Source organism: Anolis sagrei, chromosome 1 (genome assembly GCF_037176765.1).
Source record: "Anolis sagrei isolate rAnoSag1 chromosome 1, rAnoSag1.mat, whole genome shotgun sequence".
NCBI classification, from domain to species: Eukaryota; Metazoa; Chordata; class Lepidosauria; order Squamata; family Dactyloidae; genus Anolis; species Anolis sagrei.
The window spans coordinates 99,207,051-99,227,290 of NC_090021.1; the positions used below are offsets into that span (position 1 = coordinate 99,207,051).

At 46.1% G+C, this 20,240-nt stretch overlaps 1 protein-coding gene across 1 annotated transcript in view; it reads right to left on the minus strand.

Moving 5' to 3' along the window:
* PRDM13 (PR/SET domain 13) overlaps positions 1–19,103 on the minus strand; it is a 31,221-nt gene extending 12,118 nt beyond the window's left edge. The window contains exons 1-3 of the mRNA XM_060753086.2: positions 18,738–19,103; positions 13,852–13,983; positions 13,592–13,712 (exon numbers count right to left, since the gene is read on the minus strand). Of these exons, the coding sequence (XP_060609069.2) occupies positions 13,592–13,712; positions 13,852–13,983; positions 18,738–18,881 (397 nt within the window). The 5' untranslated portion in view covers positions 18,882–19,103. The remainder of the gene's footprint in view (positions 1–13,591; positions 13,713–13,851; positions 13,984–18,737) is intronic.
* Between the last annotated feature and the right edge of the window lie 1,137 nt (positions 19,104–20,240).

Sequence of the window (20,240 nt, forward strand, 5' to 3'; positions counted from 1 at the left end):
ACGAATTAATTTTCAATTACTTCACCAGAGACTCTTCCTAGCAGGCGATGGGGTCACAGAGCCGCAGTTCTGGTAGGCAATTGAGAAAAAGAAGCAGAAGGAACTACCCCAAAAATGTCCTGGGTGTGCGTGAAAATGAAGGCAAAAGGCGTGGAAAAGAAGGCAAACATCGCCAGCTAGAGAGAAGTTTGTCGGGTTCCTGAGTATTCTGTTCTTGTCTATACCTTGTTCTTGTCTATACTGCAGTACAGATGGGGCCATAGAGTGCATCTACACCCTGGAACCCAGGGATTTGTAGTTTAGAGAAAGCTAAAGACCTTGTAAAGCTACAACTCCCAGGACTCCATAGCATTGAACCATGGCGGTTAATGAAACTGCAGTAATTCGATGCACCCTCAAACAAGGAAGCTTTAAATGTGCCAGACCTGAGTTGGGCAATGATTGAGGAGAGTTCTCTCAATTAGACCTCACAACCTCTGAGGATGCCTGCCATAGATGCAGGCGAACGTCAGGAGAGAATGCTTCTAGAACGTGGCCATACAGCCCGAAAAACCTATAACAACCCGATTTTCTCATTCTTAAATCCAAGTTGACTTGGTAGGAAAGAGAAACAGCAAGGCTGGAGGGCTTTCCCTTGTCTCCTGAGAGCTCAAAAGCAATGCCAGTGGGCAGGGAAAGCAATGCCAGACGGCTTATGGCAACCCTCAAAATGACCTATCATGAGAGTTTTCAAGGCAGAATTTATGCAAAGTGGGTTTGCCACAGCCTTTGTCTGAGGCTGAGAAAGTGTGACTTGCCCAATGGATTTCTATAGTTGATCCGGGATTCAAACTACTACCTTGAGCTGGAAATTATGTATACAATAGCTATAACATACTGCATAGATTTGTGTTCATAGGTTTGAAACTGCATTATATGGTTAGTGGCCAGGGCCACTGGCATAGCTTTTGAGCTCTCAGGAGACAAGGGGAAGCCCTCCAGCGTTGCTTTTTCTCTTTGGTAGGGAGCCGGGTCTCTTTTGGAGGGGGGGGGGGCGAGGAGGAGGAAATGGGGAGCATCTGTTGCCTTCACGCCGGATTGGGGCGGCCCATCTGTCGAGGCCGGCAGGATCAGGGGCGGATGTGGGAGCCCTGCTGCCTCCAGCCCACAAAGGCCCATCCCAGGCTCATGAGCTCCTCATTACCGAGCGAGACAATCCCCTCCGCGAATGGGCCGCGTGTCCTCAGACAATGCCTTTTGTGCGCCCTCCTGGAAAACCTTTCGCATTCCCTAAGGCGGAACAGAAGGAAACGCCCCCTCTCTCTGGATTGACCCACACTGCCGAATCATGAAGTCTGAACTGCATAATATGGTCAGTGTAGGCCGATATAATGGAGTTCTAGACCGTTCCAACTGCATTATATGAGTCTACACATTAACCGTATCATGCAGTTCTAACTTCATTATTTGGCAGTGCAGAACCCTTCCTCCACCCACCCCCCACCCACCATCTAGAGACTCCCTTCCATTCCTGCCAGCTTTCTTCCCTTTTCTGAGTGACTCTACCCTGTACAACAGGCATGGGCAAATTTAGGCCCTCCAGGAGTTTTCGACTTTAACTCCCACCATTCCTAACAGCCTCAGGTCCTTTCCTTTCTTTCTGTTGGGTTTCATCCCCAACTGCACAAGTCTCCAGCTCTCAATGAGCAGTTAGCCTAGATAGATTAGCATGAGAGATTTCTCCCCCAATTTCCTCAAGCAAGCTTATTTTAAGAAGGGGCTTAGAAGGGGTTTGTCTTACTCATCTTTCAATGCCACTATCTCCTCCCCCTTTGAATACTTAGCAATGTGATCTCTTGGGGGGGGGGGGAGACGTAACTTCCTCTGTAAAGGTATTTTTATTGTCCTGGGAGGCTATGTGGTCAGAGTTCTCCATATTGGCCTATCTTTTCTTCCTTTGTCTTCTCTAGAGTGAGGAGGCATCTTGCCATTGTCTAGGCAAGATGTAGCAAATATAGGGTTTTTATTATTTTTCTTTTTTTCCTTTCCTTAGAAGATAGCCCAGTAAAGCTAGTTAGCTAGAAGAACATTTCCTATCTAGAATGGATTTATTTTATCTTTAATAAACATATTGTTTTTGATCCTATGAAGTTGTGGATCTGCAATCCTGTTCCATCTTGTTGAATGGAAGCCAGTCCTTGCTCACTACATGTAAGTTTCTGCTGCTTATGAACCTTGCATCTGACACTCTGCTATATTTTTGTGGAATTATCCTCAGAGAGGGTTATTTTGAGACTAACAGCTCCTGATTCCCAACACTTGAAACCCAACAGTGTGTATGCACCTTCAAATTTTAGGCAAAATGTGATTTTGACAGTTCCTTCCTCTGCAATTAGCCTACAGCACTTAGTATTTCTTGGTGGTCTCCCATCCAAGTGCTAACTAGGGATTACATTGCATAGTTTCCACGATCACACAGGATCTGGTGCCATTTTTAACAGAGGTAACCCTTGCCCTTCAAGAAGTTTGGATTGAGTCCCAGTTCCAAAACAAACAAACAAACAAAGGCATTCCAAGTTTGACCTATTTTTTTAAAAGGGAATGAACTTGGGAAGAGGAATTCCCAATTATTATTATTGCCCACCCCTTCTTTTATCTCTTGCTTTGCCAAGGGGATGGCTAATCCTAACCTTAACCCTTTCTTCTTAAGCAGCTGGGGGGGGGGGGGGCTGAGGCTGTTAGGAATGGTGGGAGTTGAAGTCCAACACTCCTGGAGGACCCAAGTTTGCCCATGCCTGCTGTAGAATGTATGAAATCTGATACTACTGGAAGTGCCATGGTTCAAGGATCACTCTTTGACAGAGAAAGCTAAAGACATTGTGAAACTACAATGTCAAAATGGTGTCAACAACTTGCACTGATTCTATAGTGTAGATGTTCCAGTTGTTGGTCTTGCCTCCAGTACACCCATTGGAAGTGTGGGAATTAAAGTCCATGTTGGGTTTCATCACTGGACTGCACAAGTCCCTTGGGTCATCAAATCTCCAGTCTTCAATGAGTAGATTGACTAGAGATAGGATTGGGATAAGAGATTCCTCCCCCACATTCCTATGCAAGTTTACCAAAAGGACTCTGTCTTTCCTCCTCCTGCCAGCCACTGTCTCCTCCCCCTTTGAAGATGTAGCAATGGAATCTGTGAGGGAACTTCCTTAATTAAGGTATTATTATTGCCCTGGGCTTGGCCATGTGGCCATTTGCCATTTTCCAGTCTCTTCTGCCTTTTCTTCCTTCTAGTGAGGATGCACATTTTGCCTCTCTAAACCTAAAGTTCTGACTCTGCAATCTTGTGCCATCCTAAGAAATAGAAGCTTATCTGCTCATCACATGTAAGTTTTCACTGGATATGAAGTTTACTTCTGGTACTCTGCTATATTCATGGTGGAATCACTTCTACTATCCCAGTTATATTTTATCTGTTCATACCCAGCATTATTTTTTAAATTTTAATTATTACATTTGGTCCAGCCATAGGTTTTTAAACGTTTCTTGTGCCATTGTCAATGTTTATTGCTTATTTTTTATGAGATTTATTTTAACTGTTTTGTATTGTTGTTTGTTATTGCCTTTATTATTGATGTATTGCAGGCTCGGCCTCATGTAAGCCGCATTGAGTCCCTTGGGGGGGTATAAATAAAGATTATTATTATTATTATTATTATTATTATTATTACTGAGGTTTAACAGCTCAGATTCCCCAACAGGAAGGAATGGGGTTTCCAATGGCCACAACTGCCTTAAGTCCCATTGAGTCCAGAGGGTCTATTTGAGAGAGGACTACTAACTGGAGGTTCTCCCTTGACAGACCTTACAGTTGGCTGCAAGCTGGAATCTGATATACCTTCCTAGGAGAGATGACAGAAGATATGATGAGTAAATACTCTGTTCTAATCAATATAGGACCTAGGAGGAAGTGTTGTCCACTGATGCTTTAAATTCTTTCTTCTTCAGGAATCTGCATCCTCCAACTCCAAAGCGATTTAGACTACTCCATCCCCCAGAAGAATGAACCTTTCACTCTTTCCTCTGTTCTCCCAGATTTTGCACCATCTAAAGCCAGGCGGTGGATCCCCAGGTGTTTTGGCCTACAACGACAGAAATCCCAGCCAGTTTACCAGCTGTTAGGATTTCTGGGAGTTGGAGGCCAAAACATCTGGGGATCCACATCTTTAGAACCACTGATCTAAAGGCACATCCACACTTCAGAGCAGATGTAGTTTGACGTCACGTGGCTCCATGCTTTGGAAGCAGAGGAGTTGTAGTTCTGGTGCCTCGCCAAACTACAACTCCCATGATTCCACAGCCTTGAGCTATGGCGGTTAAAATGGCGGTGTCAAACTGCATTAACTCTACACTGGAGATTCTGAAGAACCTGAAAGCGGGACAATTTGCGACTGTTCAATGATTCAATAAAAGTATTCCTCGACCATAGCTTTTGTTTCCTTCTTCTCTGTCAAGGTTCCGGAATCTCGGGAGCAGGGTAAGCTCGCGTCTGTCAACTCTAGCTTCTCCTGCGGGGACATGAGAGAAGCCTCCCACAGGATGGATCTCTGCAGGCCCTGGGTTGGGCAAAGGCTGAGCCTTGTTCTCAGTCAGACCCACACTGGTTTCATCCGAAGTTCTCAAATCCCATTGCCTCTCTTTCCTCCTGTCACGCATGGCTTTGATGGGCTTATGAGGTTGCCTTAAAGCCGGTGGCCTTTGGAGAGAGAACATGCAATAATCCGCAGTAGGAGGGAGGGAGGGAAAAGAAGTGTGAAAAGGGGGAAAGAAAGGAAGGAGCGTGCCCTGAGTCTCTCTCTTTCTTCGGAGATTGTTCGGCTAGGATTTGGACGCTTTCAGCACATCAGAAATTCTCCTACTCACGCCAAGACCACAAGTGAGGTCAAATGTACATTAATCCACACATTCTCTTTCCCATTCTCTTGGCAGAACAAAAGATAAAAGAAGGGGTGGACAATAATAATAATTCGGAATTCCTTTTTCCAAGTTCTTTCCCTTTTAAAAATTAGGTCAAACTTGAAATGCCTTTGTTTGTTTGTTTGTTTGTTTGTTTTGGAACTTGGACTCAATCCAAACTTCTTGTAGGGTAAGGATCACCTCTGTTAAAAATGGCACCAGATCCTGTGTGATCTTGGAAATTATGCAGGGTAAGTCCTGGTTAGCACTTGGATGGGAGACCACCAACAAATACTAAGTGCTGTGGGCTAATTGCAGAGGAAAGAACTGTCAAAACCACCTCTTGCCTAAAACAAACAAAAAATGGGGATGCCATAAATACAGGTGAATTGAAGGCGCATACACACTGTTGGGTTTCATCCATGGACTGCCCAAGTCTCCGGTCCTCAATGAGTAGCTAGACTAGATAGGATTAGAGTAAAGGATTCCTTTCCCCACATTCCCATGCACGCTTTTCCCAGAAGGGGCTTTGTCTTATTCTTCTTGCTTGCCGGGCTATCTCCTCCCCCTTTTGAAGATGTAGCAATGGCATCTCTGTGAGAGATGAGGCAACTGCCTCTTTCAAGGTATGTTTATTGCCCTGGCTTTTGGCCATGTGGTCATGCTCCATTACCCTTTCTTCTGCCTTTGTCTTCCAGTGAGGAGGCATTTGCCATGCTCTAGGTAAAATGTAGCTGCATTGATATTTTGACTTTTTATCCTTTTTACCTTTCTTGAAATATTAGCTTAGCAAGCTAGTTAGCTCCAAACCCTTTTCTATCTAGAATGCAGGCATGGGGGGGGGGGGACCACCCGAAATTCTCATGGTGGTCCGCGAGAAGGCCCTACTGGTACATTATTTAAACTGTTATGTTTATTCATATCATGATCTGATCACCATGCTCAATATATCCCATATGCAGGGGGGTATTGGGGTAACAATACAAAAGGTTTGCTAGGGTAGACCCTCTTTCACTCAGACTCAGTCCCCCCCTCCCTAATCAAACACAGCTCCCCCCCCCCCCCCCCAATCAAAATCTTGGCTACGGGCCTGCTAGAATGGATTTCTTTTTCAATAAATATTTTGGAACTAAAGTTGTGACGCTGCAATCCTGTGCCATCCTGTTGAATGAAAGCTAACCCTGAGTCACCACAGGTAAGTTTCTGCTGGTTATGAAGTGTGCTTCTGGCACACTTTTGTGTATTTTTGGTGGAATCACCCCAAGTGAGGGGTATTTTTTAGCTTAACAGCTCAACACATACAAACCTCTATTTCACAGTAATATTGAACAAATACCTGATATTCCTTTGCTATTCTATTCATATTTATGGAGTTCTCTTTATTTCTTTGAATTGCGTTGTGGCACCTGATGTGTTGACAGGCTTTCCAAAACACTATGTAATAAAATTCGAAAAGAATTTTGTTCCTGGTTTGAGAGTGCTATTTCCTCTTTAATTGTGCAGAACTTACTTTGAAAGTAGTTGTTCTACTCCAGGAACCTCTTTTTTTTTTTTTTTTTTTTTTTTTTGTGGCTGCCACAAATTATGTTGAATAGATTGAGACTCTAGCAGTGGTTCTCAACCTGTGGGTCCCCAGATGTTTTGGCCTACAACTCCCAGAAATCCCAGCCAGTTTACCATCTGTTAGGATTTCTGGGAGTTGAAGGCCAATACATCCGGGGATCCACGTGTTGAGAACCACTACTCTAGGGGACATTATTGAAAAACTATAGCAAAGTGTGCTGCAGGATGTGAGGCAAAAAAAGTTTTTACAGTTGAATAAACTTTCCCCATGTTTTATGATAGAACCAATTAGGAAATGACATTTATAACCCAGGAACAAAAATCATATTATATAGTGTAATTAAATCCGAACCCATCGCTGATAGCTGAAGGCCACAATTTCCCTACCAGATAGTCGCCAGAGCAGGGGTGGGTACATTGTGACCCAAATCTTCCAGATCCTCTAAAATATTTTGAAATTTTCAGGACAGTCCCTACTGGGAGATAGGCGGGGTAGAAATTAAGTATTATTATTATTACTTTTCTAGAACAGAGAACTTCTGGCTACAGAACATCAGAGCTTCATTCGGCTCCTGATTTGATTAGAGCTCCGTGTTGCACTTTCCCAATTCAAAATGTGTGGTGGAGGCTCCTTCTCTGGAAACTTTTAAACAGAGGCTGGATGGCCATCTGTCAGGGGTGATTTAAATGCAATATTCCTGCTTCTTGGCAGAATGGGGTTTGATTGGATGGCCCATGAGGTCTCTTCCAACTCTTTGATTCTATGAAAATAGTATGCTTGAATGTCATAGGATTTCCTTAGGCAAGAAATACTCAGAGGTGGTTGGGCAGGTTTCTCCCTCTGAAACATCGCCTACTGCATTCCTTGGCGGTCTCCCATCCAAGTACTAACCGGGGCTTATCCTGTTTAGCTCCCAAGATCAGCCGGACCCGGTGCCTCTTCGGGTCTTCAACCAAGGCCCTGAAATCCAGACTGCTCCTGACTTCTGCCCTCTGCCCTCTCCCCTCCCTCCCCGTCCTGCTGCTAAGAGCCTCGTTTACTCAATCTGCCGCTAAATGGAGCGAGGCAAACACTTTTGTGCAACGAAGATTGCCTGGCAGCGATCCAGGGTCTTTTTCCAGCCCTGACTGGCGGGTCGGGAGCAGGGCGGGATGGCAGGGAGAGGGAGAGAAAATTCGCCCGGGCTGCACATTGGGGAGAGGGAAATGGTCGGGGATTCATTAGGGTGCATGCCCAACGTCATTTACTGGGACATGGTGTGTTGTGCAAAGTTCAGAGCCCCCTTCTAGGCAAATTTTGAGCTACAACTCCCAGGATTTATGCGACCCCCGAGATAATCTGTATTTTATCTGAGCCCATTTTGTGAAATGTTTTTAAAATGTTCTGTTTTATCTCTGTTTTAACTTTCAGCGAAATGAGAGGAAAGTAATTACTATTATCATCATCCTCCTCCTAATCATCAACGGTAATTCAACCACATCTGGAGGGTTCCTAAACCCACCTCTTGCCCAAATCCAGTTGTTGTACCCAAGTACAAAAGTTCCATTAAGTCAATAGAATTTTGAAGGAATTGGAAGGTAGTGACCTTAAATTAGGCATCCTCAAACTGTGGCCTTCCAGCTGTTTGGGCCTTCAACTCCCAGAATTCCTGACAACTGAACAAGCTCCTTAAGGCTTCTGGGAGTTGGAGGCCCAAACAACTGGAGGGCCGCAGTTTGAGGATGCCTGCCTTAAATTATAAACTATCAAAGGAAATGAGGGTGATCAGGGGTTAAAAATTAATAGATCAGAATGTGATTCATATTAGTTAGTTTTCATTAAATATATTTTAGAGAATGATAAGGGAAAACAATACAATCATGGGTTGCTGTGAGTTTTTTGGGTTTATGACCATGTTTCACAGGAAAACTGTGAAAAACTCACAGGACCCAGTGATTCAATACAACCTTATTGGTCAGGGATTTTGTAAACCATTTGTTTACTGGTTGGCTCATATATTTATTAGTCAAAGAAAATTATACTTGTTCAGGCCTTGGTGGTGGGGTTATATGTGTCTATACATTAACAGTGTAAGCCGTTAATGTATGTAAATACAAAATTATATTCACCAAAAAAATCAATAGAAATTACATTAAGGCTCGACTTAAGTTTAGCCGTTTAATATTTATTTTAATTGACTAAACTTAAGTCGAGCCTTAATGTAAATTTTATTGACTTATATTTATTTAATGAATTTTTTAAAAGAGTAGAAACATTTTAACTATATATTAAAAATCATACCGAGTTCGGAGTTATTTTTAAAATGTAAACTATGTGCATCTGCATTTGAGACGAATCCATCCTGAGGACAAAAGGCCACGGTGAACAGCCAAGTTTTCACTTGACGCTTCAATGACTTGAGTGTGGGGGAACCAAAAAGGCCTCCAAGGGGCAGGCATGCCACTATTGGGGTGCCACGGATGAACAGCCCCCCTTCAATGTCTCAACACACTGGTGGGGCATAGAGGAGGCCTCCTCACAAACATACAGTGGACCCCAATCCCTCAGACAGGCACCTAGATAGGAAGAGCATTCATAGACATTCATCACTCCATCCGTTGAGTTTCTAGCTGGGTCGTTTGGATTTAAGGCTAGAAGACAAGCTGAATATAAATTGGAAGTATGGAAACTGATTTTTTTTCATTTATGGAAATAGATTTTTCTTTCCTCAAGTAAGAACTCACAAAATCACCCCTTTAGGATGCCAACAGCTTCCTAAGATCGACAGAGAAAGATTGAGAAGACACTAGCAGGAACACTTCAGCAAGCAAGAGCCCAAAAGTGGCAGGCTAAAACTCAGAATCACAATCCGTGGCTGAGGCTGTGTGTCCAGTCTTCCTGGACACACAGAAGACTGGACAACTTGTAAAGCACTGAACAGACTGTGCTCTGGCACCATCAGATGCAGAGCCAATCTTAAGAAATGGGACTAATGCTGAGGAGAGAACAATCCACAGATCACTTACTACAATGCAGTCTGAGCCCTGCCACATGCACAGTGGAGGACCTTCTCACAGCTACACCAGAGGCAGTCCAAGTGGCCAGCTTCTGGTCAAAGAAAATTTAGCATAATGCCGAGTTTTTAACTTTCCTTGTATTGTCGAAGGCTTTCATGGCTGGAATCACTAGGTTCTTGTGGGTTTTTTCGGGCTATGGAGCCATGTTCTAGAGGCATTTCTCCTGACGTTTCGCCTGCATCTATGGCAAGCATCCTCTGAGGATGCTTGCCATAGATGCAGGCGAAACGTCAGGAGAAATGCCTCTAGAACATGGCTCCATAGCCCGAAAAAACCCACAAGAACCTAACTTTCCTTGTGTTTTAAAAACATTTTAACTGTACCCTTAATTTGCTTCCGACACAATAAATAAAAATAAAATCCCTTTAGGACACTGAATTCAGTGCGTTGACTCAAAAAGCCTTTTGGGTTCAGTGTTGCTTAGGACTAGGTAGGTACACTGCCCAAAACATGGCCGTTTCCTTCTTCTTCTTCTTCTTCCTCCTGCTTAATTAAGGATTGGGAGTAACTGGGGTCGTTCTGACTAAAGTCCAGGGGGCCAGTATTGAAATTCATTGAAATCATGGCGTCTGTGGCTGTTGACAAATTTGCCCCGGGAAACAGTTTACCTCATACCCCTACCCGAAACTGAGTTGTCTTGCCCACTCCCCCGAATGCGGATTTTCTCTGTCCAGAAATTCAGCAGGTGAAAGAAGGCAGGTGAGGAAAAGATGGACAATTACATGTTTTTCTAAGCAACGAAATCTATTTATAATCTATTTATTTCATTGAAGGTTCCGTTGGAAGATCGACAGGTCATAGGTTCAAATCCGGGGAGAGCGCGGATGAGCTCCCTCTGTCAGCTCCAGCTCCTCATCAGGGGACATGAGATAAGCCTCCCACAAGGATGATAAAACATCAAACATCAGGGCGTCCCCTGGGCAACCTCCTTGCAGACGGCCAATTCTCTCACACCAGAAGCGACTTGGAGTTTCTCAAGTCGCTCCTGGCACGACCAAAAAAAAAAAAAAAGATGAAGGTTCCCTTGCAAACATTTTCGGTCTTATTAGAGGTGCTGAATCAATTAATATCCAGAACAGTTTTCCTCATCGAAGAGGCCTTCAAAGATGTTCTGGACGACAATCTTCCCCATTCCCAGGAGCCCTGATCTCCTGGCTACTGACGATGTAGGTCTTCCTTCTTTCGAATAAATTGTGATTTATAGAATCTTCTCATGGGTTTCGCTCTGGAATTTCTAAGGAAGTATTCAGTATTTGACCGAAACTCAAAGTATATTGGGATGTGGAACTGGGAAAAATAAATAGAGCACGAGAAAAACCATTCTTAAACTTGCTTCTTTCTCTAAACACCCAAAATGCAACCTCACAACCTCTGAGGATGCCTGTCATAGATGCAGGCGAAACGTCAGGAGAGAATGCTTCTAGAACATGACCATTCAGCCCAAAAAAACTGCAACAACCCCAAAAGCGATTCATTCTAAACGTCGTAATAGCGCGATGATTCCAGTTTAACCTCCATGGCAATATCTTATGGAATCCTCAAATTTACAGTCTAGGGGGAAGAAGCATTTAGACTTCTCCTTTGGAAAAGCGAGGTTACCTCCTAAAACTACAACTCCCAGGATTCCCTGAGAGAAAGCCATTGCAACTGAAGTGGGGTCATCGCACTTTATTTTATAGGACGACAAGGAAATCTATATGTTCGGTCTCTGAATCCCCAACTGGCACAAGGCCCTCCCAACGAAGAGTCTCCATCTATTTGCCTCCTTACTTTGGAAAGCGGTGGGAAGTTGACGTCCCTTCCATGGACAGCCTACCTTTTAATAATACACAATGTGAAGAATAAATTCGCTATTTCCTGGTAGAAATTTATTCCAGTTCTTCTAGGACACCCTTTATTATTTGCTCCCTCAACTCTCGCCCAATTAAGAAGTCCTACACTTAGACAGTAGACTGTAGTGGCCTGCAAGGACGTTGCCCAGGGGACGCCTGGATGTTTTATCATGTGGGAGGCTTCACTCATGTCCCCGCACGAGAAGCTGGGTCTGACAGACGGGAGCTCACCCCGCGCCGGATTCCAACCCGGTCACGGGCGGCTCCTTGAACTGAGTTGAACTGAGTTCAAATAACCCTTCTTCCCAGGGACTGGAGTCTTCGATATTCCACAGAGTTGCCTTGATTTGCAAAGGCTTCTGTTTTTCCCACTATATCCGTGCATATAATGGGACTGAAGAGGAATTAACATCTGTCTGCTTAATCCCCGGTCCTGGAGAACAGAAGTGAGTGAAGAGCCGCTATTTACAACGACCTTCGGTTCTCCTCAATTGGCTCAGTCCCGCCTCATTTGTTTTATGGGCGCTTTCTGCCACCCAAGTCAATAGGACAGAGGCAGAAGGCTTCTTTCACACCACACAAGGGTATCCTACAGGATCCTGGATTTGCCGTTTGATGGAGGACTAGAAGACCTATTCGATGTTTCTATAAAATGGAACCACGAAAATTAAAGTTATATCTACCTAAAGGTAAAGGTAAAGGTTTTCCCCTGACATTAAGTCCAGTCGTGTCCGACTCTGGGGATTGGTGCTCATCTCCATTTCTAAGCCGAAGAGCCAGCGTTATCCGTAGACACCTCCAAGGTCATGTGGACAGCATGACTGCATGGAGCGCAGTTTACGAGCTATCTTATTATGTGCCTAACTTCAAGTAGTTTCAGATCTATGGCAATCTTAAGAGGAAGCTATCACATGGGTTTTTTTTGGGTAGGATTTGTTCAGAGAGGCTTTGCCTTTTGGTTTCCTCTGAGGCTGAGAGAATGTGGCTTGACCAAAGTTTACCCAGGAGATTTCCATGTTGGCCGAGCGGGGATTTGAACCCTCTTCTCCAGCGTCACAATCCATCAGTTTGACCATAGTCCCAACTAATCATCTTTGGACAGCTCTGACGGTTTAACACAGGCATGGGCCAACTTGGGCCCTCCCTCCAAGTGTTTTGGACTTAGACTCCCATCATTCCTAACAGCCTCAGGCCCTTAAGCGACTGAGGGGGAAAAGGTAAGGGCCGGAGGCTGTTAGGAATGGTAGGAGCTGAAGTCCAAAACACCTGGAGTTTGCCCATGCCTGTTGACCTCTAACAAGAAGGGGAGAGAGCTACATAATAAAAGAGAAAAGGAGCCTCATCTATTTTGTCTCTCCAAGAATGTCCAGGATTTCCAAACAAGGCACGAATCCCCTTCCCTGTTTTAAAACATATTTCCCTGCTTCAAAGATTAAAGCGCCGAGAGGATCGAGGTAGAGAGAGATGCGAGGAGACGAAAACATTGTATAGGAAAAATAAACAACCGCAACTCGAAAGTTCACCTCTTTGGGTAGAGAGAAATAAATAAAAAATATAATTTGGGAAGGGGAGAAAATCTTTGTGGCATAACCATCATTCAAAGCAAATTGGTTCAATGGTCGGGAAAAAACCCAAATCCCTCCCTCCATCCAAAACAATGATAGAGACTCTGAGGTTTGCCAGTTCTTTCCTCCCAAAGCAGTGATTCCCAAATGTTGGCTTTCTTGGGGTTTGGGACTTCCCCAGGAGTCCTGGGATTCAGTTTTTCGGAATCGAAGTCCAATCGAAGTCCAAAATATACGGAAGACCAAAGTTTGGGAACTTTGTTTGGGAACTGTTCTCAAGTATAACCTACAGAACTCGGTATTCCTTCGTGATCTCCCATCTAAGAACTGACTCTGTTTAGTTTCCAGGATCAGGCAGGATCTGACGCCTTTGTATATTGCATTGAACGGAGAAGCTCGTTTAAAGATGGACTAAAACCCAAAGCGGATCCACCGCAGCCACACCTCGGACATCCAAGCCAGTCTGAGAATGGGGGGAAACATAGGGGGCTGAACAGAAGGCTGCGTGGAAATGCTGCTTATGTGAATACATAAAGACTAAAGAAGCGGCATCGATAGAGCCCATCTCCGCCCTCCCCTTGAGCCACAGGAATGGAAACGGCAGGCGTGCTTCAACCCAGGGCTACGTCGGATGCCTACCTTTCTCGTCGTGGGTGGGAGTCGCCGTGGTGGGCATGTCAAACCACTGGGCCAAGGAGTTGGAATACCACACGGTGAGCTCCTCCCCCGGCTGGACATCCCGCAGCGCCCGGTAGAAAATCTAGCAGCGAAAGGAAAGGGAAAGTCCGGTTGGCAAAGCCCAGGAAGCACGCGAGGAGGAGGCCCTGGGCCATTCCCACACCCCTCCTCCCCCCGCCACTCCCTCCCACTCCCCGAGTTCAAGGGGAGGCGGTGGGTACCTGTCCGCCCGGCAAGTCCGCCACGGCTTCCAAGGTCTGCTCCTGCGCGTGCCTGGCCGCCCGGATGAGCCCCATCCACTCCGCCGCGGGCTCCCCGGCTTCGTCCACCAGCTCCCCACGCACCATCCGCACCTGGAAGGCAGGGCAGCCCAGCGGTCAGGCCCAGGTAGCCAGGGAGGGAGGGAGGGAGGGAGGCAGCGGCAGAGGGGCAACTCCACGCTGGGACCCCGAGCCAAAACAGCCGCCCTTGGCGCGGAGCTGCTCGACTAGGCAGTTCACGAACACCCTACCAAAGCACAGGCTCTCTCCTTCCTTCCTTCCTTCCTTCCTTCCTTCCTTCCTTCCTTCCTTCCTTCCTTCCTTTTTTCCTCCTTCCATCCATCCATCCATCCATCCCTCGTCTCTTCCTTCCATCCATTCATCATTCCCTGCCTCCCCCCCCCCCCACCGTTTCCTCCATCTTTCATTTTTATTCCGCCTCTTTCTTTTTCTTCCTTTCTTTCCCTCTCTCCCTGCCTTCCTTCCATCCATCCTTCCCTGCCTCCCTCCTCCCTTTCTTCCACCTTTCTTTTTTATTCCGTCTTTCTTTCCTTGGCTCTTTCCCCTTCCTTTCTGCCTTGCTTCCTTCTTCCCTCCCTTTTCTGCTTTTCTCTTTCTAGTTTATTGTCAAAACTTATAATGAAAGAATCAAACTTATAATGAAAGTTTGATTATTTCATTATAAGTTTATTACTATTATTGTGTATTACTTCGTATTATTCTTGTATTCGTCCTGGTGTTGTTTGTTACTTCGTAACGCGTTGAATGTTTGTTTGTTTTTTGTGCTGTAAACCGCCCTGAGTCCCTTTTGAAGAGAGGTTCGGTTTAGAAATAAAGCTTTATTATTATTATTATTATTATTATTATTATTATTCTATTTTTCTTTCCTCTCCCTCCCTCTCATCATCCTTGCTTCCTTTCTCCCTTCATTTATTTCCTTCCTCCCTTTGCCTTCCTTCTTTCTTCCCTACATTTCCTGCTTCTTACTTCCTTCTATTTTTTTCCTTCCTTCCTTCCTTCCTTCCTTCCTTCCTCCCTCCCTTTTTTCCTTCCTTCCTTCCTTCCTTGCTTCCTCCTTTCATTCCTTCCTTCCCTCCCTCCCTTTCCCTTACTAGCCCATTTAAAAAGATCTCTGGCCTAAACCTTGAAGTGGCAGAGGAGAGCACCAGTCTATGAGCTCAAAGCCGCAAAACAAGAGGTCAAATCCTCCTCAGGAGTCAGTCCCTCCGAGCTCAGTGCGGCTTCCTTCCCGGAAAGCGTGGCTCCTTTGGGCAGGGAAGGGGGCAGCCACCCACAACTATCCCCTCCCGGAACCGCAAACGGAGTGACGATGGGAGTGGCATTGAGACCATCAAATCGGACTAGGCCTCTCGACTCCCAAGTAAATTTGTTCTCCATGGGAGTCTGCCTCTTTAGCAGGGACCCGGGGATTGAGGCCTCTTAAACCGACGGCATTAGTTCATTTCGATGGACTCAACCTCCAAGCTCTCTATGCTATGCTAATGTATTTATTTGAGGTGCTTGGACCCGTTGATTACCTAAAATCCAGTTCTACTGAAATATGGTGTATTCAGCAGAGAAATCTGGCCCTCAGTGCAGTCTGAACTGGGAGGAAAAACTCTCTTGTTTCTTGATTTAGAAGAGTTTTTCTAAATCAATGGTTCTGAACCTGTGGTCCGTGGAACACCAGGGGTCCCAAAAAACTAAAATATGGTCAGCAGCCTCACAAGGAGAGCAACTGGTCTCCCGAAGGGAAGCGAGAAGCGGGAGGATGTCGGGAGTGGAGAGGCTGACTACCCACCGGAGCTGGTCCGTGTAGTGCCTGGAAGTGGGGGAGCCTTGGTGTCTTCCTTATTAGGCCTGTTCCTGGGGTTATTTGGGGTGCTAATTCAAAACACAATATTGGATAGACCACATCAGCTCTAGATTATTAAATATGGTTTTCTGTGGGTGAGCAGGTGGCAACTACTGAATGGCACATGTTCTATATCAGAAACTAGAGCTGAAGTGGTCTATCCAATGCAATTTTCTGAATCAGCACCCTAAATAACCCAACCGAATCTGAAACTGATTCGTAACCCTCATGATACTAATGTTGAAGAGTGGTCCCTGGTCAAAGTGGACCTTGGTTAAATGGTCCCTGGTAAACTAAACAAAAAAGTTGGGAAACACTGTTCTAAATATTAGGTTGTGAGTTTTCGGGCTTTATGTCTATGTTCCAGAAGCAGAAGAGGAAATAATGCTTCTGGTGTACCACCCGGAAAACTCACAGCAACCTAGTGTTTCCGGCCATGAAAGCTTTCAACGACATATCTTCTAAATATTCTGATTTTAGGATCGAAAGGGTAGCCAACTTAACTAGGATGGCAAAAGCTCTTGCTCTTAACCAGAGTTGTGGGTCCACTTGGTTTTTTGAATGTAAACAACCCGACTTCACTGACTTATGTGTTGCTAGGATGGGTGTGATCCCATTATTTGAATGTTGACTAGTAAATAAGCCTCGTTGAGTAGAGCGGGGCTTTACTTCCAGGGAAGAGATGACAGGATTTGGCATGCATCGTCCCTTTGAAACGAAACAAGCCTTTTAAAACTCGATAGGATCAAAACCCAGATCCATTTCACCGAAGAAGGAAATACACCGTTTGTTTTTCACCGCCGCTGGTCTGTATTTAACTCAGGAGCCGGCAACTTGAAATAACAATAACAACCACCACCGGATCCATTCCAAATTCCTGCTCCACTTGGCGTCTCCGGGGTCCTCCGGGGCAATTAATTAACATTTAATACGGAGGGAAGAGGGAAAGGGGGCCGCGGAGCTCCGTGACTGAGTCAATCTGCCCCTCCAATCTGCTTGGCGATAGAGAAGAGGACAGAGAGGTCTCCTCCTCGCTCCACGAGAAGGCCATAAAATGTCCTCACTGTCCCCGCAACAAAGGCAGCCCAACAGGAGGAACCAACCAAGACGGAGGAGAAATAAATTTGAAGGGCCTGGCAGGGCGTTTAGAAACGATTACAAGCCATTCAGAAGTTATTATGACAAACCTCGGAGCTCTTTGGGGAGAAAAGGAGGGGAAGGAATCGATGCCGCCTTATGCTCGGCTCGGGGGAGGAGAGGCAGGGAGATTTGCACCGGGCCCCTTGGGCAGAGAATGTTAAAGGCCGGGTTTTTTCGTGTCAGGAGCGACTTGAGAAACTGCAAGTCGCTTCTGGTGTGAGAGAATTGGCAGTCTGCAAAGACGTTGTCCAGGGGACGCCCGGATGTTTTGATGTTTACATTCTTGTGGGAGGCTTCTCTCATGTCTCCGCATGGGGAGCTGGAGCTGACAGAGGGAGCTAATCCTCGCTTTCTCCGGATTCCAACCTGGGACCTGTCGGTCTTCAGTCCTGCCGACACAAGGGTTTAACCCACATGCTTGCACCTGTCCCTTTGAGGCAATTGGGGGAATGGACTCCTGCTCAAGAAAGCTCCTAGAAGGGGGGGCGAGAAGATTCTTCCCTATTTTCCTCCCAAATATCTGCCTTTTTTCTGGAAATCCATTTGGTCTGAGGCGTTTCTGCTGTGTTTTTCAGTCTGGTATATAATAACAGAAAAAAAGCGTTCCATCTAATGGTTTTTCCCCACTTAGAACAGACCCATTGACTTCACTGGGTTTTAATTGAAGTGCCAACTGGTCAACTTTCCATGAATGTAATGGTGGTGCAATGGGTTGAACCCTTCTGCCGGCAGGACTGAAGATCTATGGGGAGAGCTCCCTTTGTCAGCTCCAGGTCCACATGCGGGGTCAAGAGAGAAGCCTCCCACAAGGACAGACAAACATCAAAACATCCGGGCACCCCTGGGCAACGTCCTTGCAGACTGCCAATTCGCTCACAGCAGAAGCGACTTGCAGTTTCTCAACTCGCTCCTGACACACAAACAAAAAACAAACAAACAAACAAAAAAACCCTGGGTTTCCTCGAGTTTAGGTTTAATCCAGGTTTTGTGGCCTGAAGAAAGCTAATATTTAGGAGCCGTCTAAGACCTCGCTCCCTTCTCCAACCAACAAAACCTGAAGGTAAAGACGATTTTTTTCATTAACCTGTCCATTGAAGTTCATTATCATTAACTTTTAAATTTGGCTGATCTTTTGTCATCCTCGCTTTGAATCTCACCCACTGGAGAAAAACAGCATAAAAATGAATAAATAACAACAACAACAACAACAACAACAACAACAACAACCATAACCGGCCAGAAAACCAATAAGTCTCTAGTGGCGATCCTGATTGGCAGCTCTTTTTAAAAACATCTCTGTCATTAAAAACCTATCTTTTCTTCTGGGGCTGAATCTGCCCCATATCCCAGGATCTGATCCCATATTATCTGCTTTGAACTGGATTATTTGAAAGACACTGCCAGATAATCTGGGGTCGCTTCCTGGGATATAGGGCAGTGTAGATCCAGCCTGAGAGGATATGTTTGCAGTGAGTAAAGGCACTTGGGGTGAGCAGAACTTCCCCAACCTAGCTCCCATCTACACTTATTTAACTTTAGTTTCAAACCGATATTGAGGAAAGGGTTTCCGCTGTGCAAATGATGACACAGGATTGGATTCAGTTTGAGGCCCCGATGAGGTTACACAACCAAGGCGCGCGTTGATGACTTCCTTTCGCACTTGTGGGGGGGGGGGGAGTTATCGCCTGGCCAACACAATTGGAAACGCATTAAGTGGTCGGTGTAGAGAGGAGAGCCTGGGCTGCCTTTCTCTACAGGGGGATGAAGATTGACCTCTCCTAGATTGACCCCCTTCCTCCCTCCCTGCCTCCCCTGCCCCCTTTCCCTTCGCTGGGGGCGTCCAAGGACATACCTTTTTCTTGGGTCCGGGCTCCCTGCGGTCGGACAGGTACTTGCCCAATTTGAAGGCGCCGGAGAGGGGGCCGAGGCGCAGTCCGGCCGGGAGGCTGCTCTCCGCCGTGACGCTCAGGGCCGGAGGGGCGCGCCCGCTTTGCATCGCTGCCCCTCGGAGACGGAGAAGGGAGGAAGGAGAGACGGGGAAGGAAGGAAAGATGGAAAGGGCCCGCCAGTCGCGCCGTCCTTCCTCTGACGCAGCGACAGAAGGAGAGGCGACCCAACAAGAGGGGACCCAACGAGGAGGAGGAGGAGGGAGGGGGGCGAGCCTTTCGGGCCTTTTCTCCGCCCGCCGAGTGACGCCGTCGAAGCCGTGCGCCGCCTTTTCAAGCGCCCCCCCCCCTTCCTCTTTCACCTCACTTCCTCGCTCCCGCTCCCACTCCCACGCGGGCCGGTTCCCCTCCTGTGGCGCCCGGGTGCGGCTGAGAGAGTGCAGCGCCACGACCAGCTGCCGGGTGGCCTCCGAGGGGCTCACATGGAGACTTTCCCTCGCCCCCCTTCCTCCTTCCCCAACGCATCATATCTCTATTTATCGTTCCCTCCCTTCCTTTCTCCTTCCCCCGCCTCCCTCTTTCTCCCCCAAAGCCAAATCTCTGCCTCTTTCCCTCCCTCCTGCTTCCCCAAGACACATACACACATATATATATACTTGGTGTTTTCCCCAAAATAAGAAACTCTTATTTTTATTTTCCCCAAGAAGGCACACTCTGGTTTATTTTCAGGTGGTGTCTTATTTTCATTAAGTAGCTTTGCTGTGGCCAACCTTCCCTCCCTCTTTCTCTCCTCCTTTCTTTCTCTCCTTCCTTCCTTCCTTCCTTCCTTCCTTCTCTTCCTCTTCCCTTGCTTCCCCCCCCAGTTTCTTTCCATTTTTCTTTCTCTCCCTTCTTCCTTCCCTACCAATTCTTAGACTGCAACTCCCAGTAGTCCTCCTAATCAATCTATCTATCTACCTACCTATCTATCTCTATCTAATCTATCTATCTTATCTATCTGGAGGATTGCTGGGAGTTGCAGTCCAGTAATAGGAAACTGGAAATATGCAGGGATTGGGATGGTCTCAAATAAATCCAAGGAGAAGAAAGCTTGAAGCTTGGAAGCAGTGCATTTGGATCATCCTCCTCTCCTAAAGGGCCTGGTATAGGGGATGCTGGGAGCTATAGTCCAGAAGAGAGTGTGGATATGCTATTGTGTGTGTCATTTGCAGAAGTCATTTTGCATATGCGCTGTAGCATCTTTTGGGGGGTTGGCTTTTTAAGTCCCTTCTGCTGTGTTTTTCAGTGTTTCTATGAGTGATGGTCACTCATTGGCCTGATAGGTGTATTGTGTCCAAATTTGGTGTCGATTTATTGTAGAAGGCTTTCATGGCTGGAATCACTAGGTTCTTGTGGGTTTTTTCGGCCTATAGGGCCATGCCTCTAGCCCGAAAAAACCCACAAGAACCTTGGTGTCGATTAGTAGTGCC